We start from the raw sequence: 26,169 nt of genomic DNA, 5'->3' as shown, positions 1-26,169 counted from the left end.
ATGCTTTAGACAAAGCCAGAAACATAGCAGACACACAGTTCCTTTTGTCTAATGCATCTATAATGGATTCTGTGAGGCTTGAGATGCCGAGTTCTGTAGACTTCCTTTTTGAAAACCATGTTGTACTGGAATCAGAATACTGTGTTGATATATATATATATATATATATAATGGAAGGAAACATTCCACGTGGGAAAAATTATATATAAAAACAAAGATGAGGTGACTTACCGAACAAAAACGCTGGCAGGTCGATAGACACACAAACAAACACAAACATACACACAAAATTCAAGCTTTCGCAACAAATTGTTGCCTCATCAGGAAAGAGGGAAGGAGAGGGGAAGACGAAAGGAAGTGGGTTTTAAAGGAGAGGGTAAGGAGTCATTCCAATCCCGGGAGCGGAAAGACTTACCTTAGGGGGAAAAAAGGGGAAAAAAGGGACAGGTATACACTAGCACACACGCACATATCCATCCACACATACAGACACAAGCAGACATCTTTAAATATGTCTGCTTGTGTCTGTATGTGTGGATGGATATGTGCGTGTGTGCTAGTGTATACCTGTCCCTTTTTTCCCCTTTTTTCCCCCTTTAAATATGTCTGCTTGTGTCTGTATGTGTGGATGGATATGTGCGTGTGTGCTAGTGTATACCTGTCCCTTTTTTCCCCTTTTTTCCCCCTAAGGTAAGTCTTTCCGCTCCCGGGATTGGAATGACTCCTTACCCTCTCCTTTAAAACCCACTTCCTTTCGTCTTCCCCTCTCCTTCCCTCTTTCCTGATGAGCCAACAATTTCTTGCGAAAGCTTGAATTTTGTGTGTATGTTTGTGTTTGTTTGTGTGTCTATCGACCTGCCAGCGTTTTTGTTCGGTAAGTCACCTCATCTTTGTTTTTTTACAGCGTGAGTCACCTAACATTACCGCTGGATATATTTCGTAAACCACATCAAATACTGACAAATCGATTCCACAGACCGAATGTGAGGAGAGGGGCTAGTGTAATTGGTTAATACAAACCATAAAAAAATGCATGGAAGTATGTTTTTTAACACAAACCTACATTTTTTTAAATGGAACCCCGTTAGTTTTGTTAGCACATCTGAACATATAAACAAATACGTAATCAGTGCCGTTTGTTGCATTGTAAAATGTTAATTACATCCGGAGATATCGTAACCTAAAGTTGAAGCTTGAGTACCACTCCTCCGCTGTTCGATCGTGTGTATCGGAGAGCACCAAATTACGTAGGGATCCAAAGGGAACGGTGATGGACCTTAGGTACAGAAGAGACTGAAACAGCACAATTACGTCCACATGCTAACACCTTTTTATTGGTCTTTTTCACTGACACACATATACATTACCATGAGGGATGAGGTACACGTACACACGTGGTTTCCGTTTTCAATTACGGAGTGGAATAGAGTGTGTCCCGACATGTCAGGCCGATAGATGTTCAATGTGGTGGCCATCATTTGCTGCACACAATTGCAATCTCTGGTGTAATGAATGTCGTACACGCCGCAGTACATCTGGTGTAATGTCGCCACAGGCCGCCACAATACGTTGTTTAATATCCTCTGGGGTTGTAGGCACATCACGGTACACATTCTCCTTTAACGTACCCCACAGAAAGAAGTCCAGAGGTGTAAGATCAGGAGAACGGGCTGGCCAATTTATGCGTCCTATGAAACGCCCATCGAACATCCTGCCAAGGGTCAGCCTAGTGTTAATCATGCTGATACCACATGCGTCGACGCGTTTCCAGTGGGACATTTCTGAGCAACGTTGGCAGATCATTCTGTAGAAACGCGATGTATGTTGCAGCTGTTTGGGCCCCTGCAATGAAGTGAGGACCAATGAGGTGGTCGCCAATGATTCCACACCATACATTTACAGTCCACAGTTGCTGTCGCTCTACCTGTCTGAGCCAGTGAGGATTGTCCACGGACCAGTAATGCATGTTCCGTAGATTCACTGTGAAACCCGCTTCATCGGTAAACAGGTAGAACTGCAATGCATTCTCTGTTAATGCCCATTGACCGAACTGCACTCGATGATTAAAGTCATCACCATGTCCCTGCAGATGCTGCTCGCCGAACGTGGCCCGTGTTTGTTACAACATGCAACTGAACGTCGGAGGTTTCAAGCGTCAACTTTAGGTTACAATATCTCCGGATGTAATTAACATTTTACAATGCAACAAACGGCACTGATTACGTATTTGTTTATATGTTCAGATGTGCTAACAAAACTAATGGGGTTCCATTTAAAAAAAACATAGGTTTGTGTTAAAAAACATACTTCCATGCATTTTTTTATGGTTTGTATTAACCAATTACACTAGCCCCTCTCCTCACGTTCGGTCTGTGGAATCGGTTCATCAGTATTTGATGTGGTTTACGAAATATATCCAGCGGTAACGTTAGGTGACTCACCCTGTATATATAAACGCCCATATGTAGCTAACTAACTGTCTGAAAGGAGATGCATCATCATTACTGGGTCAGGAGATAAGGGCTGTTATCTTTAATGTACATAATTGTAGTTTGAACTTTGTCTTTATGCAGTTAATTATGTGGTCTCTACCCAAAGTATTTCACTGTGTTGTCAATCACCCTTAAAAATAAGTTTTCCTGTGCAAGTGCTCTGGTTGACATGAAAGTGATCCTGTTTCTATGTCATTTTCCCAAATTAAGCGTTTATTTTTCAAACCTTGATCACAAAAAGTAAATTGTATGAAGAAACGTATTTTTTAAATACATCTACATCTACATCTACATCTACATCCATACTCCGCAAGCCACCTGACGGTGTGTGGCAGAGGCTACCTTGACTACCTCTATCGGTTCTCCCTTCTATTCCAGTCTTGTATTGTTCATGGAAAGAAGGATTGTCAGTATGCCTCTGTGTAGGCTCTAATCTCTCTGATTTTATCTTCATGGTCTCTTCGCGAGATATACGTAGGAGGGAGCAATATACTGGTTGACTCCTTGGTGAAGGTATGTTCTCGAAACTTTAACAAAAGCCCGTACCGAGCTACTGAGCGTCTCTCCTGCAGAGTCTTCCACTGGAGTTTATCTATCATCTCCGTAACGCTTTTGCGATTACTAAATGATCCTGTAACGAAGCATGCTGCTCTCCGTTGGATCTTCTCTATCTCTTCTACCAACCATATCTGGTACGGATCCCACACTGCTGAGCAGTATTCAAGCAGTGGGCGAACAAGCATATTGTAACCTACTTCCTTTGTTTTCGGATTGCATTTCCTTAGGATTCTTCCAATGAATCTCAGTCTGGCATCTACTTTACCGACGATCAACTTTATATGATCATTTCATTTTAAATCACTCCTAATGCTTTCTCCCAGATAATTTATGAAATTAACTGCTTCCAGTTGCTGACTTGCTATATTGTAGCTAAATGATAAGGGATCTTTCTTTCTATGTATTCACAGCACATTACACTTGTCTACATTGAGATTCAACTGCCATTCCCTGCACCATGTGTCAATTCGCTGCAGATCCTCCTGCATTTCAGTACAATTTTCCATTGTTACAACCTCTCGATATACCACATCATCATCCACAAAAAGCCTCAGTGAACTTCCGATGTCATCCACCATACAGAAATACTAATTACATAAATGACATAACACAACATTCTTGCAGCTTTAGTAGGCACAATTCCAATGTTGTGTTTGGCTTTTCAAAATTTTTCATTGGTTATTTTCAGAATGGAAGGGCAAAGTTTCCAAGTTTTTTGAAAAGTTGATAAATGCCAATTTTGTTAATACACAAATTCAAATTGATTCTTTCCATTTTTTAAATCTTTGGCATTAAATACAAATAAACCTACTTTATTGTTTGTTTGCATAGAAATACAATAATGTGCTACAGTGCAACACTTTAGTATCATACTTTTCCATGTTTGGTAAGCAAAAGTGAAAACAGCAACAAACGTTATTGAAATACAACACAAAATACTGGCTGCAACAATACTGAACTGGAAATCTATTGATCACTTTCAGCAATGTCCTTACAAAACTTGTCTGCTCCTTGTGGTACATTAATATGCCTCAACAGTTTTAAGACATACTTTTTCTTTTCCATGACAACCATGTTGTTCTTTCCCAAGGTGGCTGATTTTCTATTGCTTGTTGCAGTTGCTGAATTTCAGCACCTCAGCTCCTATGGGACTTCCATTATAAGTGTCCTTCTATTTAAACTTCTCTTTAGACCACCTTCTATTTAAACTTCTCATAAGCCATTACTAGCTGAGAAGTTATTTTGAAAGGCATCTTGGAACATAGGGCTTGTAGTGCATTGGATCTGAGATCCTTTGCTTCCCAATCTTTATTTTGTATCTTGACAATGCCATATTTTTCCAGCATTTTATAATATTCATTCAGTTAAAAAATATCTTCCTTTTCCCAGTAGTCTTTATCAACTCTACCAAACAGTTTGTCATGATTATAGCTGTGATCACACATAGGAAAAGATGTACCAGCCTATTAAATTATTAGCTTCCACCCATAAAGGCCATTAGTGTGCACATCATTACTGTACTTTGATTTTCACTGGTACATGAGTCAGAAAATAAATGTATTTGATTTGGACCATTTTCTGGATGGGACGCCTAAAGGTTTCTCAGGAAATTCAATAGAGTGGAGGCTACTTCATTGCATCCTGTTGTTTCTTCCATTTCAAGCCAAGTATAAAAAGCAATTTTTTCTTCTGTGTTCAGGAATGAACCATAATGCATAAATTGTATAGCCAAACCTGTTTTAAGGAGTATACCTCATCTACAGAGAGCTTTGGCATTGGTAGACTCTGTTGCACATCAAAACATACATTAACAACATTGGATTTTCCTCCTCCATTATTTCACAGAATTTTTGCACAAAATTTGTGCAACTTCTGGTTTGTTATAACAGATTCTTTTTCTCAAGATCTTGGACTTTTGAGAGTCTGTCTTTGGACATCTATGATGTTGCTTGAAATGTTGTGGCATAAACAAGTACTGTCTGGCCATGTTTTTTCCTTATGCTGTACTTTATTAAAACAGTATTCTTCCTTTTTGCTTCTTTCTTGATGTTCCATTTACCTGAAAAAGATGGCCTGAACAGAGTAATAATCAGGAGTTTAGGTCATTTATAAAACACTAATTTATTTGTATTGCTGTTTCTGGCTACAAGCACCTGCCTACAGTTTATGATCTTTATTTCCTACAGAAAACACTCTCACGTTATCATAGCCAGTGACATCCTGTATTTTTATTCTCCATTCAGATCTCTCAGAAGCAAAGCACAGTTTGCATTTATCAAATTTTGCTTTAGCTGGCTAAGAGCACATATTGAGTTTTGAAAAAATAACTTGTAATTTTGAACACGCTAAACAGTTGCAAATATCAGCTTTTGACAAAACAATTTCAACAGGTCAAGCATGACAATAAGCTTGATCTGTAACTACCAAAACCTAAATTTTGAGCAATTGAGCATTTATCAACTTCAGAAAAAATGCTCCTCAAATGTCATATGATATGTCAGACAATTACCTGTTGATGTGAAAGAAAAGAAACTGTATGAAGGAGGAATCTGTTTTAAGTCACAGATACAAGAGGTTAAAGCCATGCAGTTTCATAATAGAGCTTTCTTTGTAGATTTCATGAAATACTAAGATGTTCGTTACTAAAATTTTTTACATCCCTTCTTTTGTAAACATATATGTTCACAATTTTTGCTGTCTACCCTAAAATAAGTATTCATTACCAGCTCTCTGTTATGTGCGTTGCCTGGAAGAGTATTGCACATTCTGGTCATGTGCAATACTCTTTGGGGGTATCGAAACATAACAGACCAGAATAGAAAGCAAATTGAACAAATAATTACCACAACTCTTAGTTCATTGAGAGCTTGCCACTACTTAGTTCCATCATTGTCATAAGAACGTAATGGATCTATTTCATATTTTACCTTAGTACACTAATAATATCATACGCAAACATTCCAAATCAAGCAATGAACAAGATAATCATAATGTGAGAAATCTAAATAAAATAGTAATTGTCGCCTAGTCGATGATGTAATATGTAAATGATTATAATATGTGAATGACTGTGGAGTACTAACTTATGAAACCTGTAAAACTTGGTCAATTGGTAGGAACATCTGAAACTTGTATTCTGTTTTAATTAACATATAATAAAACATGTTATACTATGTTGCTCATTTTTGCCAAAACACATAAAGCATTACTCAGAATATTGTAAGAACTGCTATTATCGATTTTTATGAGTAGTATATGTATCAAATTTTACTTATACTCAAAGTAATTATGGGAATTTAACAAAATAATTACCCAAATTCATGTAAACTAATCATCAAAATATACTTTCTGTGTAAAATACAAAATTATTGTAAATGTTAATTGAATCCTCTGTTAAAATGTATGTTGAAAACATGGCAGATACACTGTACATAATTTTGTTATTGTGTAATTAATGAAACTGTCAAAGTCATTGTTTATTCCACAAATTATTCAAAAATGTCATGTAGAAACCTGTTCAATAAATTGGATATTCTATTCAGGAACATACATTTTCAATAAATTGCCTGCAACTATAAAAAACTTGGGCTTAAGATAAAGCATAGTTCAAACAGAGTTTGAAAGACTTTTTGACAGGCAACTTCTTCAGCTCTATAGATGAATATCTTAACAGGGACTATTAGATCAGCTTAAGTAAAATGTATGTTGGATTTCAGTTTTGACAGCACTTGGTCACAACACTCAATATATTTTTTTTATGTATTATAAAGTTATTGAAAGTGCATAACTATGTTGCATTCTGACAGTGTATTAATTTTGTACATATTGGCAGTTCCGGTTTACTGTGATGTATTCACAGATTTTGACAGTCTCCTGACAAATGTCAGAGCAGAGAGTATTATATTCAGATGTTTTATGTTTTTTAGGTTATACTTTCTGACTTGTTCTACACCCATGAGAATCATCTAATTTTTAGGGCTATGGAACAAAAACTGAATCCAATCTAAAACCTGTTGTAAATTCAAATGTTATCTTTGTTTTCTGGATATTCATGAGTGTGAAACAAATAGTGATGTTTATACTGTTTTCATACGTATGTAAGATTAACTTCAGTTGTAATGACTGAAAACTGTAACATCAAAAATAGTGTAATTGTTTAAAAATGTATATAAAGGTATGAGATGTGGAGTTCAAAGTTCACTGTTGAGCTGTTATTTGCAATGGACAATCTATGTTACTCTTGAGTAATAAAACAGCTTAAAATGTATAATGGTGTACCTGCTATTTCAAGACACAATGCATGCTGACTATAACTCTAGTGGTCCTGTTCTTGTCAAGATCACCAGGACATCAAATAAGAAGAAGTTAAGTATATATTTGATGCCACTCGTCTGAAATGTGTAATTTTGATTAAGTTTCCAGAATGAGATTTTCACTCTGCAGCGGAGTGTGCACTGATATGAAACTTCCTGACAGATTAAAACAGTGTGCTGGACCGAGACTCGAACTTGGGACCTTTGCCTTTCGCGGGCAAGCACTCTACCGACTGAGCTACCCAAGCATGACTCACGCCCCATCCTCACAGCTTTACTTCTGCCAGTACCTCGTCTCCTACCTTCCAAACTTCACAGAAGCTCTCCTGCGAACCCTGCAGAACTAGCACTCCTGAAAGAAAGGATATTGTGGAGACATGGCATAGCCACAGCCTAGGGGATGTTTCCAGAATGAGATTTTCACTCTGCAGTGGAGCGTGCACTGATATGAAACTTCCTGGCAGATTAAAACTGTGTGCCGGACCGAGACTCAAACTGATTAAGTTTATTTGCAGCAAGTTTATACATTTCACTACTAATATTTTTTAGAAGAAATTATGTTTCATAATGCAGCTAAATTAATTAAAGTATTTTTGCTTATAAAAATTGAACAATAAGAATCTTGTGTAAAATTCAGAAAGATACAGTGAGTGTATGCTAGGGTGTCTGTTTGGTTGTGCATTTGAATATGTGTACTCTTACTAGAAGAAGAGGAAGAGCTTGAAAGGTAGTGTTTATTGTTTTTTGTTATGTGTTCTCATGTGCCACACACCAGTCCTCTAGAGGTAACTAGCTATCTTTCCATTATTTTATGTGCAAAAGAAAAAAAGGGTAACAAATATATTTCAACACAATACCAGGCCTATAATCCTGTTTATACAAAAGTTTTTTCTAGTGTGCAAGGATGATTCAAACACAGCATTATTTTTACACAGCAATACATTTAATGTACAAAGCTTAATGATTTCACAAAACAAGCAAAAGCACATCTCATTTTTTCACATTTTCCAGTACAGAACAAATTGACTTAACTCACTTGACTAGAAAAATCTTCCTTTTTCAAAAAGTGTCACTGGAGTATTTATTGTACGCATCATCTTCACTCTAATGAGTGTAACAAATATAGCATTCAGTTTGACAGGTCAATGAAGCCTCAGATTTTATTAAACTTTTTATGGCAGTCTCTTTATCACAACATGAGTAACTTTCTTGGACACCAATGAAAAGGGGTTAAGGAGAAAAAATTTGAATAAACATAATAGCTACTTTAAATTTCAATTGTATATATTTCTTACATGAGTAATATTGCCAGTACTTAGCACTCAAACTTCCAATAAAAATTATGCTTCTCAGTATTCTTTTTCTACACTTTTGCTAAATGTTGAGAAATAGCCAAAAGACCAAACGATAAAACAACAAACAGACTGAATGGTATAGATGATTGCAAATATTTCTCCTTATCTGAAAATAAAACATGAAATCTCACTGCAGCAATAAACAAAAGTAAAATAAATAAACTGCAAATAAATAAGTTGTTAGTTTAATGGAGAGATCGTACAGAATGTGAAATAAGCATGCATGTTATAAAAAAGAAGAGGCAATTTCTGAAAACTTAAATGACAAAAACAAAATATTCAGCATAAGTATGGTACATTTGCCTAGGAATATTGATAACCAATCCTACAGAACCTTGAGAATATATTCTCATAGCAATAATTTAATTATTGAAATAAGAGCTGAAGATTTACTGGATCAATGTCAATATTTATGAAAAATACAACACCAAGAATACAAGCAAATTGAACAAACCTCTTGCAGCAGGTTAGGTATGATACAGTATGCAAATGGTTAGGATTAAAAAGCCGTAAATGATCTGTGAATAGGGAAACTGTATGTGGAGTGAAGCCCCAGGTACTGCAGTTAGCATCTCCAAATGAGCTTAGAATCAAGGAGGGTTTTGGTATATGGCATTTCCCACCACACAGTTTGTCGGCAAGAACTCAAGGCATCAAGACTGGTTTTCAAAGGCTGTGATAACAACTTTCCAACCATGCATCAGACATGTTAAATAGGTGGCTTATTAAGTGAACATACTGCTTATGGGAGAAGTATTACCCTTTATGTTGTTGTTGTGGTCTTCAGTCCTGAGACTGGTTTGATGCAGCTCTCCATGCTACTCTATCCTGTGCAAGCTTTTTCATCTCCCAGTACCTACTGCAACCTACATCCTTCTGAATCTGCTTAGTGTATTCATCTCTTGGTCTCCCTCTACGATTTTTACCCTCCACGCTGCCCTCCAATACTAAATTGGTGATCCCTTGATGCCTCAGAACATGTCCTACCAACCGATCCCTTCTTCTGGTCAAGTTGTGCCACAAACTTCTCTTCTCCCCAATCCTATTCAATACTTCCTCATTAGTTATGTGATCTACCCATCTAATCTTCAGCATTCTTCTGTAGCACCACATTTCGAAAGCTTCTATTCTCTTCTTGTCCAAACTATTTATCGTCCATGTTTCACTTCCATACATGGCTACACTCCATACGAATACTTTCAGAAATAACTTCCTGACACTTAAATCAATACTGGATGTTAACAAATTTCTCTTCTTCAGAAACGCTTTCCTTGCCATAGCCAGCCTACATTTTATATCCTCTCTACTTCGACCATCATCAGTTATTTTGCTCCCCAAATAGCAAAACTCCTTTACTACTTTAAGTGCCTCATTTCCTAATCTAATTCCCTCAGCATCACCCGACTTAATCAGACTACATTCCATTATCCTTGTTTTGCTTTTGTTGATGTTCATCTTATATCCTCCTTTCAAGACACTGTCCATTCCATTCAACTGCTCTTCCAAGTCCTTTGCTGTCTCTGACAGAATTACAATGTCATCGGCGAACCTCAAAGTTTTTATTTCTTCTCCATGAATTTTAATGCCTACTCCGAATTTTTCTTTTGTTTCCTTTACTGCTTGCTCAATATACAGATTGAACAACACCGGGGAGAGGCTACAACCCTGTCTTACTCCCTTCCCAACCACTGCTTCCCTTTTATGTCTCTCGACTCTTATAACTGCCATCTGGTTTCTGTACAAATTGTAAATAGCCTTTCGCTCCCTGTATTTTACCCCTGCCACCTTTAGAATTTGAAAGAGAGTATTCCAGTCAATATTGTCAAAAGCTTTCTCTAAGTCTACAAATGCTAGAAACGTAGGTTTGCCTTTCCTTAATCTTTCTTCTAAGATAAGTCGTAAGGTCAGTATTGCCTCACATGTTCCAGTGTTTCTACGGAATCCAAACTGATCTTCCCCGAGGTTGGCTTCTACTAGTTTTTCCATTCGTCTGTAAAGAATTCGTGTTAGTATTTTGCAGCTGTGACTTATTAAGCTGATAGTTCGGTAATTTTCACATCTGTCAACACCTGCTTTCTTTGGGATTGGAATTATTATATTCTTCTTGAAGTCTGAGGGTATTTCGCCTGTTTCATACATCTTGCTCACCAGATGGTAGAGTTTTGTCAGGACTGGCTCTCCCACGGCCGTCAGTAGTTCCAATGGAATATTGTCTACTCCGGGGGCCTTGTTTCGACTCAGGTCTTTCAGTGCTCTGTCAAACTCTTCACGCAGTATCATATCTCCCATTTCATCTTCATCTACATCCTCTTCCATTTCCATAATATTGTCCTCAAGTACATCGCCCTTGTATAGACCCTCTATATACTCCTTCCACCTTTCTGTTTCCCTTCTTTGCTTAGAACTGGGTTTCCATCTGAGCTCTTGATATTCATACAAGTCGTTCTCTTATCTCCAAAGGTCTCTTTAATTTTCCTGTAGGTGGTATCTATCTTACCCCTAGTGAGACAGGCCTCTACATCCTTACATTTGTCCTCTAGCCATCCCTGCTTAGCCATTTTGCACTTCCTGTCGATCTCATTTTTGAGACGTTTGTATTCCTTTGTGCCTGTTTCACTTACTGCATTTTTATATTTTCTCCTTTCATCAATTAAATTCAATATTTCTTCTGTTACCCAAGGATTTCTACTAGCCCTCGTCTTTTTACCTACTTGATCCTCTGCTGCCTTCACTACTTCATCTCTCAAAGCTACCCATTCTTCTTCTACTGTATTTATTTCCCCCATTCCTGTCAATTGCTCCCTTATGCTCTCCCTGAATCTCTGTACAACCTCTGGTTCTTTTAGTTTATCCAGGTCCCATCTCCTTAAATTCCCACCTTTTTGCAGTTTCTTCAGTTTTAATCTACAGGTCATAACCAATAGATTGTGGTCAGAGTCCACATCTGCCCCTGGAAATGTCTTACAATTTAAAACCTGATTCCTAAATCTCTGTCTTACCATTATATAATCTATCTGATACCTTTTAGTATCTCCAGGGTTCTTCCATGTATACAACCTTCTTTCATGATTCTTAAACCAAGTGTTAGTTATGATTATGTTGTGCTCTGTGCAAAATTCGACCAGGCGGCTTCCTCTTTCATTTCTGTCCCCCAATCCATATTCACCTACTATGTTTCCTTCTCTCCCATTTCCTACACTCGAATTCCAGTCACCCATGACTATTAAATTTTCGTCTCCCTTCACAATCTGAATAATTTCTTTTATTTCATCATACATTTCTTCAATTTCTTCGTCATCTGCAGAGCTAGTTGGCATATAAACTTGTACTACTGTAGTAGGCGTGGGCTTCGTATCTATCTTGGCCACAATAATGCGTTCACTATGCTGTTTGTAGTAGCTTACCCGCATTCCTATTTTCCTATTCATTATTAAACCTACTCCTGCATTACCCCTATTTGATTTTGTGTTTATAACCCTGTAGTCACCTGACCAGAAGTCTTGTTCCTCCTGCCACCGAACTTCACTAATTCCCACTATATCTAACTTCAACCTATCCATTTCCCTTTTTAAATTTTCTAACCTACCTGCCCGATTAAGGGATCTGACATTCCACGCTCCGATCTGTAGAACGCCAGTTTTCTTTCTCCTGATAACGACATCCTCTTGAGTAGTCCCCGCCCGGAGTTCCGAATGGGGGACTATTTTACCTCCGGAATATTTTACCCAAGAGGACGCCATCATGATGTAATCATACAGTAAAGCTGCATGCCCTCGGGAAAAATTACGGCTGTAGTTTCCCCTTGCTTTCAGCCGTTCGCAGTACCAGCACAGCAAGGCCGTTTTGGTTATTGTTACAAGGCCAGATCAGTCAATCATTCAGACTGTTGCCCTTGCAACTACTGAAAAGGCTGCTGCCCCTCTTCAGGAACCACACGTTTGTCTGGCCTCTCAACAAATACCCCTCCGTTGTGGCTGCACCTACGGTACGGCTATCTGTATCGCTGAGGCGCGCAAGCCTCCCCACCAACGGCAAGGTCCATGGTTCATCTTTATAAGATTGCATATTCATCATCACATGAGATCAGGCAAGATTCTGCAAAAATAAACAATGTGGAGTTGCTCTAAGGAGGGGTAGTATCTTGGGCTCTAAAAATCTCTTCACGTTAACAGTTGTTCTGACTGCACTCAATATACAGGACTCAATAATACATGTTGTATCTAATGACATCCCAAACCATCATGCCTCCCATATGCAGCATGGTGATGTAGGCTGCTAGACTGTAGCATTTAACAGGTATGGAGCCATCATCATAATCCAACATGAAGTGGAATTTGTCTAAAAAAGCTAAATTTAGCCGTTCAGCATGCCAGCAAGGCTGTTCATGTGCTCAGTTCAGCCCAAGACATTTGTGTTTTCTAAACAATGGAAGCTTATGTAATGACATTTGCTGACAGTTCACCCAATGGTACATGATTTAGAATTATTAATTCAGACAGATCCACATCTTTTTAATGCTCCTGTCTCAAGCCCACATGCTGTATGAGGCAGAACAGTCCTCTATAGCCATACAAACAGTCCTCTGCTTTGAATACATTTCATTGTATGATATAAACCCTCTTGACACTATGTATTACCCTCTTCCATTCAGTGGTAGTGTTGGACACATATTTGGCAGAACAGTGATTCAGATCTCCATCTGGCCATCTGGATGTAAGTTTTCCATGATTGAAGAAAGACATCATTCCACTGGGCTGTATTTTAAAATTATACTTCATTCGGTATGGCCCATTTTCAAGTGCATCTATAACAGATGTGGATACAGTGTCCTGTCTTGTCATACAAAAATCATTTGTCATGTGTAATGGTGCCTGGCACATTCACCAAAGTGCATGATCTCATGATACATGGCTACAAAATACACCTAAACACAATTGTTTAAAGCATTGCAACGTGTGTACGTTCATGATTTTCCTGAAATGCTTCACCTACATCTACATCTACATGTTTACTCTGCAGTTCACAATTAAATGCCTGGTATAGGCTTCATCAAACCTTCTTCAAGCTATCTCTCTCTCATTCGACACGCTAATGGCATGCAGGAAAAATGAACATTTAAATATTTCTGTGCAAGTTCTGATTTCTCTAATTTTACCATGATGATCATTTCTCCATATGTAAGTGGGTGCCAACAGAATGTTTTCACAATCAGAGAAGAAAGTAGATCATTGAAATGTCATGAGAAGACCCTGTCACAACAAAAAAATGCTTTTAGCAAACTTCGTGTAAGCAGTCTCTTGAGTAGACACGTTACTCTTTTTAAGTGTTCTCCCAATAAATAACACTCTTAGGTTTGCTTTCCCACAACATTATCTATGTGATAATTCCAATTTAAGTTGTGTGTAATTGTAATCCATAAGTATTGAATTGAATTTATAGCTTTTAGATTTGTGTGGTTTATGGTGTAACAGAAATTTAGCATATTTCTTGGTTTATTGTGTAACAGAAATTTAGCAGATTTCTTGGTTTATTGTGTAACAGAAATTTAGCAGATTTCTTTTAGTACTCAGTGGATGACTTCACACTTTTCACTATTTTGAATCAATTGCCACTTTCTGCATAAAGCACATTTTTGTCTATATCATTTTGTAATGGTTTTTGATCATTTGAGCTCAAGGCAAATGTCAACATGCTTTCTTTGACAGGCACAGCCAATTTCTGTCCCCCATCTAACCAATGTTCTAAGATGGGATGTATAAGTGATCTGTAAGCAGTACCCTTAGTAGACTGCTTCATTTTCACTGTCTTGCAAATAAACTGAAGTCTGCCAGCTGCCTTACATATGAATGAGTCTATGTGATTGTTTCATTTCATGTCACTACTGTTACATAAATCTAAATATTTGTATGAGTTGCCTTATTCCAACGGTGATTCACTGATGTAGTCATAGGATACTGTTTCATGAAATACACAATTTTACATTTTTGATTACTTAAAACAAGTTGCCAGTCTTTGTACCACTTTGAAATCTTATCAAGAGGTGACTGGATATATGTACTTAATTTTTTCAGACAGAACTTTGTAATAGATAAGTGCACTATCTGAAATAATTCTGATGTTAATGTTATATTGTCTGCCAGGTCATTAACATACAACATGAACAACCAGGTTCTCAACATAATACCCTGAAGTTACTTCTGTCAAACAAAGTGGAACAGTGGTTAGCACACTGGGCTCACAGTCAAGAGGACAATGGTTAAGATTCTTTGCCCAGCTTTCCAGATTTAGGTTTGTATTCAATTTCATGATCCTTGAAATTTTGTCATTCCTGACATTTTATCTACAACCCCATCAGACATCTTCAGGGGTCATCCTAGTTCAGCTGATCCTTGTAGAATTATTTAAGGTTTTGTGAGGGATCTTTTAATGAGATTCAGTTAAAGCACTCATTAAGACTTCACACATCGCACTGTTGACAGCCCCGTGTGTACCATTCAATATCTCTCTACCTACTGCTCTATGCTTTGATTTGCACCTGGTATGTAGAAGTCACTTTCTTTATAAGCTTCTTTGCAGTGGCTGCTTACCATGGAGGAACCATCTCAGCCTGAACTGCTCTACTAGGTACATACTAAACTTGAACCATAATTCCCCTAGATACCCTTACTAAGAAGTAACTGTTTTGAGATCTTCTTTGATGTGTGACACAACTGCTCCTTTCTCTAGCTTACTAAACATGATAGTCTTTCTACTTGTTTTAGCTTCCCTTTGTATTTTAATAATCACTGTTACTAATTAATTAATTTGTGAACTGTATTCAGTGTTTTGTGAATGTTTTTATTTGTTTACCTCTGATCATAGTTTTTTAATATAAATTCAGATTCTGTGACAAAATCCATATCTATATCTCTTAAGAACAGTTGTGATTTTCTTGTGCGACTAAATCAAAAAGCATCCACTTAACCATTCACTCAAATATTTAATTATAAAACAATTAGAGAAGCAGTCTCAAAGAAAATTAATTGGGTGTTGATAGTTTCACTTAAGATCACAACAATATTCAGTTTTCTCTTCAAATCATAATATCAGCACCTACACTAAAATCCTTTTTGATAAACAAGTACAGTGAAACAGCACTGTTTGTCTCTTAGAACAATTGACAATGTTTTATTCATTAAACAGGCACGAATGTGTGATACATAACGAACACATGCATTACAAGAAGAAAATTTCAACACTTTCAGCTATTTATATCTCCAATTTTATTTCATTTTTGCTACAAGTTTCAGTGTTGCACTACACCACCTTCAGGCTCTTTTGTAAAGACAATAATAATAACAGTGTAAAATTTATAAGAAAAGGGCAGTGTAAAATTTAAGAAAGGAAATTATGGTAATATGCAGTAACAATCTACAACAGACTCCATACCGTACAGGGAGTGACATCAAAGTTTGAGATAGATTTAAGAATAAAATGAGAGAACTGTTGCACACTGTGCAAATATAAGCTAGGGAACAAAATATATATCCCACATAATAGTAACGAGAACCTACTGATCAGAGGTTAAAATTACTTGTTATACATAGATAACTATGGTGTGACATATTGACAAATAACCAATATGTAATGCTAACGTCATGCCTGTGAATCAACTGAAGCAAAATAATCCAAGCCATATACTGATGAGTACAATATGAAGGTAAAATATGTATTTATATGTTTTCATATAACAGTAAAATGTAAAACCACTTATTGGAGGTCAACCTCTCATTAACTACTAGTATCATCATGTACCCTGTACTAGTAATAACTAACAAAACAAGAATGTAAAGTTACATCAACACAATCTATCAATCACAGATTCATAAGGGGCCACTTATTTAACAAAAACATTTTCAGTGAACCAAATTGTGAAGCTAATTTAATATACCATTACGAATTACCACTAAGCAGACAGTACTGAAATATCATATGGAAAAGGTCATAACCAAAATTATTTTGGGAGTGGGAAGTCTGCCAGTAGGCAGGAATGATCATTAGGTGATATACAAAACTGTAAATTATGAGGTAAGTCTAAAGAAAAGTTGTAGACTATCTTTCGTTATGCCCTGAAATGAAGAATATCCTACCCATTATCCTTTCCACACCTCCCACAGTGGTATTTTCCTGCCCACCAAACCTATACAATATCCTCTTCCATCCCTACACAACCCATGCTCTGAATCCCTTGCCTCATGGCTCACATCCCTGTAATAGACCTAGATGCAAGATCTGTCCCATGCATGCCCCCACCACCACCTATTCTATTCCAGTCACTAACATCACCTATCCCATCAAAGGCAGGGCTACCTGTGAAACCAGTCACATGTCCTACAAGGTAAGCTGCAACTGCTGTGCTACATTCAATGTGGACATGACAATCAACAAGCTGTCTGTCCACATGAAGGACCACTGACAAACTATGGCCAAGAAACAGCTGGACCACCCCTTTCCTGAGCATGCCACCCAACATGAAGTTCTTTATGTCAATGACTGCTGCACAGCCTGTGCCATCTGGATCCTTTCCACAACATTAGTTGTTCTGAATTACACAGGTGGGAACTCTCCCTGCAAAATATCCTATGTTCCCGTAACTCTCCTGGCATCAACCTTTGTTCGTCATTGTCCTTACCCATATAGCCTCTTCACTGTTCCAATTCCAGCACTACACAGCTCTCTATTCCACCACCCAGAATCTTTTTACTTCTCTCCTTTTCCACTAACCCCCCTGCCCATCATCTAACCTCCCGACTGCACCTAGCTGCCCTATCATCTCTCCACCTCGTCCTTACATGCTCCCACTAGCAGCACTTTACCGTCCCCCATACCCTGATATACCTCTCCATCCCCACCCAAACCTCCTCCTTACCCCCACCACCTGGTTGCATCTCCCATCACACACTACTACTTGCAGTCTGGCCTCAGGAGCCAGACACTGTGGTCATGTGTGAGTGAATTGCCGTTGTGTGTGTGTGTGTGTGTGTGTGTGTGTGTGTGTGTGTGTGTGTGTGTGTTGTCTATTTCTGATGAAGGCCTTATTGGCCAAAAGCTCACTTTCTGATAGTCTTTCTGTTGTGCCTATCTGTGACACAGCATCTCCACTATATGGTTAGTAGCAACTTTTATCATACTATTAGAAAGACATTCATTTCACTCAGAAAAACCAAAGGCACATACCACTATGTGACATGTAGTACTTACACAGAGTAAGACAGAGGATAGTTTGAGCTATGACCAGAATAACAAAGCAGTAAAATGGACCTTCCTCATACAGAGGTATGCGCCTTTGGTTTTCCTGATTGAAATGAATGTCTTTCTAACACACTAGATAACACATTGCAGTACTTCTCTTTAGATTTACAACAGAGTTTACAGTTTGGCATATCACCTAGCCATATGCCTGCCTACCAGCAGACTTCCCACTTTCAGGATAACATTAGTTGTCTTCTTCTATATGATACTTCAATATTTCCTGTTTCATGGTAATTTGTAACATTGTCTTGCTTCAGTTGATTCAAGGGTATTGACATTAGCTTCACAGTTTGGTCATTAAAATTTTGTTGGTATTATGAATCTGTAATTGATAGATTATTTTGATATAACTTTATATTCTTGTTTTATTCGTTGTTATTAGCACAGGGTACATGGCGATACAGATGGTTAATGTGGGGCTGACTTCCAATAAGAGGTTTTACATTTTACTATTATATGACAGCATATGAATTATTATTTTATCGACAGACTGTATTCATCAGTATATGACTGTGATTGTTTTGCTTCAGTTGATTCAAGGGTACTGACATTAGCATTACATGCTGGTTTGTCAGTTTGTGACACCATAGTTATCAATGCATAATTTTGACTTCTGATTAGTGAATTCTCTTTAATGTTATGAGGCATGTATACTTCATTCCCTAGTTTACAATATTATGAAAAGGAAAGTTGCCACTCACCATATAGCAGAGATTCTGAGTCGCAGATAGGCACAACAAAAAGACTGTCACAAATAAAGCTTTTAGCCAGTAAGGCCTTCATCAAAAACAGATCCCCCCCCCCCCACACACACACAGATGCAAATGCAACTCGCACGCACATATGACAGCAGTCTCAGTCAACTGAAGCCTCACTGAGAGCAGCAGCACCAGTGCAAGCAATGCATGATGGGAGTGGTGATTGGGTGGGGGTAAGGAGGAGACTGGAGTGGAGAGGGGGGTGGGATAGTAGGGTATGGGTGGCAGACAGTGAAGTGCTGCTAGGGAGTGCACAGGGATGATGTGGAGAGAGGCTAGGGAAACTATGTGCAGTCAGGAGATTAGATGGAGGGCAAGGGAGAGGTGGGAAAGGGGGGGGGGGGGGGTAGCGGGGAGAGAAGTAAAAAGACTGGTTGTGATGGTGGAATGAGGGGCTGTATAGTGCTGGAATGGGAACAAGGCAGGAGTTGTATAAGTGACGACAATGAATAATGAAGTTTGAGGCCAGGAGGGTTACGGGAACATAAGATATATCGCAGGGTAAGTTCCCACCAACGCAGTTCTGAAAAGCTGGTGTTGGTGGAAAGGATCCATATGGCACACACTGTGAAGCAGCCACTGAAATGAAGGATGTCATGTTTGGCAGCATGCTCAAAACAGGGTGGTCCACTTGCTTCTTGGCCACAGTTCGTAGGTGGCCATTTATGCGGACAGACAGCTTGTTGGTTGTCATGCTCACATAGAATGCAGCACAGTGGTTGCAGCTTAGCTTGTAGATCACATGACTGGTTTCACAGATAGCCCTACATTTGATGGGATAGGTGATGTTTGTGAGAGAACTGGAGTAGGTGGTGGTGTGAGGATGTATGGGACAGGTCTCACATCCAGATTTATTACAGGGGTACGAGCCATGAGGTAAGGAGCTGGGAGCAGGGGTCATGTAGGGATGGATGAGAATATTGTGTAGGTTTGGTGGATGGTGAAATACCACTGTGGGAGGGGTGAGAAGGATAGTGGGAGGGACATTTCTTATTTCAGGGCATGACAAGAGATAGTTGAAACCCTGGAGGAGAAACAAGTAGACCACTCTATTGCTGAGCATGCTGCCAAACATGACATGGTTCATTTCAATGACTGTTTCATAGTGCCATATGGACCCTTCCCACCAACACCAGTTTCCTGAATTGTGCAGGTGGGAACATTCCCTATAATACACTCCTGGAAATGGAAAAAAGAACACATTGACACCGGTGTGTCAGACCCACCATACTTGATCCGGACACTGCGAGAGGTCTGTACAAGCAATGATCACACGCATGGCACAGCGGACACACCAGGAACCGCGGTGTTGGCCGTCGAATGGCGCTAGCTGCGCAGCATTTGTGCACCGCCGCCGTCAGTGTCAGCCAGTTTGCCGTGGCATACGGAGCTCCATCGCAGTCTTTAACACTGGTAGCATGCCGCGACAGCGTGGACGTGAACCGTATGTGCAGTTGACGGACTTTGAGCGAGGGCGTATAGTGGGCATGCGGGAGGCCGGGTGGACGTACCGCCGAATTGCTCAACACGTGGGGCGTGAGGTCTCCACAGTACATCGATGTTGTCGCCAGTGGTCGGCGGAAGGTGCACGTGCCCGTCGACCTGGGACCGGACCGCAGCGACGCACGGATGCACGCCAAGACCGTAGGATCCTACGCAGTGCCGTAGGGGACCGCACCGCCACTTCCCAGGAAATTAGGGACACTGTTGCTCCTGGGGTATCGGCGAGGACCATTCGCAACCGTCTCCATGAAGCTGGGCTACGGTCCCGCACACCGTTAGGCCGTCTTCCGCTCACGCCCCAACATCGTGCAGCCCGCCTCCAGTGGTGTCGCGACAGGTGTGAATGGAGGGACGAATGGAGACGTGTCGTCTTCAGCAATGAGAGTCGCTTCTGCCTTGGTGCCAATGATGGTCGTATGCGTGTTTGGCACCGTGCAGGTGAGCGCCACAATCAGGACTGCATACGACCGAGGCACACAGGGCCAACACCCGGCATCATGGTGTGGGGAGCGATCTCCTACACTGGCCGTACACCACTGGTGATCGTCGAGGGGACACTGAATAGTGCACGGTACATCCAAACCGTCATCGAACCCATCGTTCTACCATTCCTAGACCGGCAAGGGAACTTGCTGTTCCAACAGGACAATGCACGTCCGCATGTATCCCGTGCCACCCAACGTGCTCTAGAAGGTGTAAGTCAACTACCCTGGCCAGCAAGATCTCCGGATCTGTCCCCCATTGAGCATGTTTGGGACTGGATGAAGCGTCGTCTCACGCGGTCTGCACGTCCAGCACGAACGCTGGTCCAACTGAGGTGCCAGGTGGAAATGGCATGGCAAGCCGTTCCACAGGACTACATCCAGCATCTCTACGATCGTCTCCATGGGAGAATAGCAGCCTGCATTGCTGCGAAAGGTGGATATACACTGTACTAGTGCCGACATTGTGCATGCTCTTTTGCCTGTGTCTATGTGCCTGTGGTTCTGTCAGTCTGATCATGTGATGTATCTGACCCCAGGAATGTGTCAATAAAGTTTCCCCTTCCTGGGACAATGAATTCACGGTGTTCTTATTTCAATTTCCAGGAATGTATATCTTATAGTCCCATAACCCTCCTGGCCTCAACCTTCATTACTCATTGTCCTCACCCATCCAGCCTTTCCCTGATCCCCTTCTTGGATTACACACCTCTCATTCCACCATCGCACCCAGTCTCTCCTTTTTCGCTAGCCTCACCCCCCGCCCCCTCCCCACCACTCCCTTGCCTTCTGTCTAACCTCCTGACTGCACATAGCTGCCCTACCCTATCTCCACCTCAACCCTGCGTACTCCCCAGTAGCAGTTCACTGTCTGCCACCCATACCCTGCTATCCCTACCCCTTCCCACCCTAGCCTCCTCCTTACCCCCACCTAGTTGCCATTCTCATCATGCACTGGTGCTGCTGCTCACAGTGAGGCTTCAGTTGCCTTTTGAGGCTGCAGTCATGAGTGAGTGAGTTGCCTTTGCATGAGTGTGTTGTTTGTGTGTGTGTGTGTGTGTGTGTGTGTGTGTGTCATCTATTTTTCATAAAGGCCTCACTGGGCAAAAGTCTTATTTGTGACAGTCTTTGCCTATCTGTGATTTAGCACCTCCACTATATGGTGAGTGGTAACTTTCCTTTTCATAATATTGTTACATTCCATACTGGATTGTTCCCTAGTTTATGCTCATACAGTGTGCAACTGTTCTCTTATTTTATTCTTTAATCTGTTTCCAACTTTGATGTCACTCCCTGTATAGTTTGGTTTCTGTTACATGGTTACTCCATATTACCATTGTATATAATTTGATTCCTTAAATTTTACACCATCCTTTTGTTAAGCAGTTTACAGTGTTATTATTGCTGTCTTTACACAGTGATCTGAAAATGGTGACTTGTAAAGCTGAAACTGTAGAAAAAAATAAAAATTGGAAATATAGGTCTTTGACATTTTATACTAAACGGAGGAGGTCCCATGACCGTCCTGCATAAATATGGGCTTACAGATATTTAGAAGAAGAAGGTGATCACTGTACCATAGAGTTCACTGGATAAATCCTAGATGACACTACAGTATAAGCAACTGGAAAGTGCACCAGATAGAAATGTGAAAGTATAGACCTGTTACTGGAGAGAGAGAGAGAGAGAGAGAGAGAGAGAGAGAGAGAGAGAGAGAGAGAGAGAGAGAGAAATAAATAAATGATAGATTATCACAACACCCCCACCTCAGTTAATGATTATTTAATCCTTTGGCAGTCTTTTGTCTCTAAGACCTTCAGTCTTGACACCAGAAAGTAGCTGTCTTAGTTGTTTCTAGTGATTGGCTTGGTTGGAATATCTGGTTGGAATATCTGCTTTCTGATCTGCAGAGCTAGGGTGTTCCACATTGAAGATGCCCATGTTGATGTTTTCTAATATAAAATGATACTTCACATCTCTGTGTTTTGTTTGCTTACGATGTTCATGGTTCTTGATCTACCGGGTAATCTGTTGACAGTTTATGTTATTTCTTTTACCCTCACAATATGCTGCAAAATTGACTGGATACACATGATTTCTTTTACAGGTTAACAGGAAGCTAGATTTTCTGCTTCTTTTATTGAAAAGGACATCACCTTCTGCCTTTGAGAGTTTCAAGATATGATGACTTCACAAAGCTTAACATCAAAATCTGTGGCTGATTTTCAAATAAGAACATCTCCTACACAGCCTGAGCCACTAAAAACAGACAAAAAAGTATCCCTAGTCTTTGCTCAATATAAGCCATAAGAGACTGCTTTCTTTAGGTACTTTAAGATTCTCTTCACATGATTACAATGTATCTTTTCTGATTTTATTGAGGTGCTGACTAGCATTAGCTGCTGCAAAAGGGGTATCGGGTATGGTTGCCACTGAGACACAGAGTGAGATTCCAACAGCTTGGTGGTATGTAGGACTGATAATTGTTTAACTGAGTCTCAGCTCAGAGAACACTTGACCATAATTAGCATGTATTGCCACAGCACTGGCATTTTCTATATTGTATTATTCCAGCACAGCCCTCACATATGCATCTTGATTTAAGAAGACAGTAATCTTGAAACTGTTCTATTTGCAAACTGAGATAATGACTAGCACTACTCATAGTTACATCAGGTTCCTGTTCCAAGTAATGTAGCAACAAATTGATGACTTCTCTACTTCGATGCAACCAGACCATTATCAAAGTGAATAACTAGGATCATCAAGAGGCATCTTCGTCATTTAGAAAAAGGCAGGGATCTGCATCTGTTGCTATGAGGCTGAATCTGTTTAGCACACTGGCGAATTATTAACTCCAGATTCTAGATGCTTGTTTGAGTCCACAGATACTTTTCTTCAGCTTGCATACCCTTTTGCTACTATCCTTAAGCCCTACCAGTTCTCACTTATATATCTCAGAATCAATTTCACTGTATAAAAACGCATATTTAATATCAAACTTCCTCATGTCCATGGCTTTGGATGCTGTGTTAGATAATTTATTCTAGTTGTTGTTGTGGTCGGTAGGATGCAGCTCTCCATGCTACTCTATCCTGTAGAAACTTCCTCATCTCCCAGTACCTTCTACAACCTGCATCCTTCATAATCTGCTTAGTATATTCATCTCTTGGTCTCCCTCTATGATTTTTACCCTCCATGCTGCCCTCTAATACTAAATTGGTGATCCCTTGATGCCTCAGAACATGTCCTACTAACCAATCCCTTCTTCTAGTCAAGTTGTGCCACAAATTTCCCTTTTCCCCAATTCTATTCAATACCTCCTCATTAGTTATGTGATTTATCCATCTAATCTTCAGCATTCTTCTCTAGCACCTCATTTCAAAAGCTTCAATTCTCTTCTTGTCCAAACTATTTATTGTCCATGTTTCACTTCCATACATGGCTACACTCCACACAAATACTTTCGGGAACGACTTCCTGAAACTTAAATCTATACTATGTTAACAGATTTCTCTTCTTCAGAAACACTTTCCTTGCCATTGCCAGTCTACATTTTATATCCTCTCTACTTCAACCATGATCAGTTATTTTGCTCCCCAAATAATAAAACTCCTTCACTACTTTAAGTGTCTCATTTCCTAATCTAATACCCTCAGCATCACCCGACTTAATTCGACTACATTCCATTACCTTCGTTTTGCTTTTGCTGATGTTTGTCTTATATCCTTCTTTCAAGACACTGTCCAATCCATTCAACTACTCATCCAGGTCCATTGCTGTCTCTGACAGAATTACATTGTCATCAGCAAACCTCAGAGTTTTTATTTCTTCTCCATGGATTTTAATTCCTACTCCAACTTTTTCTTTTGTTTCCTTTACTGCTTGCTCAATATACAGATTGAACAACATTGGGGATAGGCTACAACCCTGTCTCACTCCCTTTCCAACCACTGCTTCCCTTTCATGCCCCTTGACTCTTATAACTGCCATCTGGTTTCTATACAAATTGTAAATAGCCTTTCGCTCCCTGTATTTTACCTATACCACCTTCAGAATTTGAAAGAGAGTATTCCAGTCAATATTATGAAAAGCTTTCTCTAAGTCTACAAATGCTAGAAACATAGCTTTACCTTTCCTTAATCTATCTTCTAAGATAAGTCAGCAGGGTCAGTATTGCCTCACATGTTCCAACATTTCTATGGAATCCAAACTGATCTTCCCCGAGATCAGCTTCTACCAGTTTTTCCATTAGTATGTAAAGAATTTGCGTTAGTATTTTACAGCTGTGGCTTATTAAACTGACAGTTTGGTAATTTTCACATCTGTCAACACCGGCTTTCTTTTGAATTGGAATAATTATATTCTTCTTGAAGTATGAGAGTATTTCGCCTGTCTCATACATCTTGCACACCAGATGGTAGAGATTTGTTAGGCCTGGCTCTCCCAAGGCTGTCAGTAGTTCTAATGGAATGTTGTCTACTCCCGGAGCCCTGTTTTGACTTAGGTCTTTCAGTGCTCTGTCAAACTCTTCACACAGTATCATATCTCCCATTTCATCTTCATTTACATCCTCTTCCATTTCCACAATATTGTCCTCAAGTACCTCACCCTTGTATAGACCCTCCATATACTTCTTCCACCTTTCTGCTTCCCCTTCTTTACCTAGAACTGGGCTAAGCTCTTGATATTCATGCAAGTGGTTCTCTTTTCTCCAAAGGTCTCTTTAATTTTCCTGTAGGCAGTATCTATCTTACCCCTAGTGAGCTATGCCTCTACATTCTTACATTTGTACTCTAGCCATCCCTGCTTAGCCATACTGCATTTCCTGTCAATCTCATTTTTGAGACATTTGTATTCCCTTTTTCGTGCTTCATTTACTGCATTTTTATATTTTTTCCTTTCATCAATTAAATTCAATACATCTTCTGTTACTCAAGGATTTCTACTAGCCCTCATCTTTTTATCTACTTGATCCTCTGCTGCCTTTACTATTTCATCCCTCAAAGCTAACCATTCTTCTTCCACTGTATTTCTGCCCCCCATTCCTGTCAATCATTCCCTAATGCTCTCACTGAGACTCTCTACAACCTCTGGTTCTGTCAGTTCATCCAGATCCTGTCTCTTGAAATTCCCACCTTTTTTGTAGTTTCTTCAGTTTTAATCTACAGTTCATAACCAATAGATTGTGGACAGAGTCCATATCTGCCCCTGGAAATGCCTTACAATTTAAAACCTGATTCCTAAATCTGTCTTACCATTATATAATCTATCTAAAACCTTCCAGTATCTCCAGGCCTCTTCCATGTAACAAACCTTCTTTCATGATTCTTGAACCAAGTGTTAGCTATGATTAAGTTATGCTCTGTGCAAAATTCTACCAGACGGCTTTCTCTTTCATTTCTTACCCCCATTCC

The 26,169-nt window shown here is 39.5% G+C and overlaps 1 protein-coding gene across 1 annotated transcript in view; it reads right to left on the bottom strand.

Annotated features, from left to right (window-relative positions):
- Positions 1–8,726: 8,726 nt before the first annotated feature.
- The window catches only part of LOC126456075 (glycerol kinase-like), a 281,934-nt gene continuing 264,491 nt past the window's right edge, over positions 8,727–26,169 (bottom strand). Inside the window, exons 11-12 of the mRNA XM_050091829.1 lie at positions 20,510–20,527; positions 8,727–8,824 (exon numbers count right to left, since the gene is read on the bottom strand). Of these exons, the coding sequence (XP_049947786.1) occupies positions 8,727–8,824; positions 20,510–20,527 (116 nt within the window). The remainder of the gene's footprint in view (positions 8,825–20,509; positions 20,528–26,169) is intronic.

Source organism: Schistocerca serialis, chromosome 2, assembly GCF_023864345.2.
Source record: "Schistocerca serialis cubense isolate TAMUIC-IGC-003099 chromosome 2, iqSchSeri2.2, whole genome shotgun sequence".
NCBI classification, from domain to species: Eukaryota; Metazoa; Arthropoda; class Insecta; order Orthoptera; family Acrididae; genus Schistocerca; species Schistocerca serialis.
The sequence above is the reverse complement of the archived record's forward strand: the minus strand, read 5'-3'. Positions and strand labels throughout refer to the sequence as shown.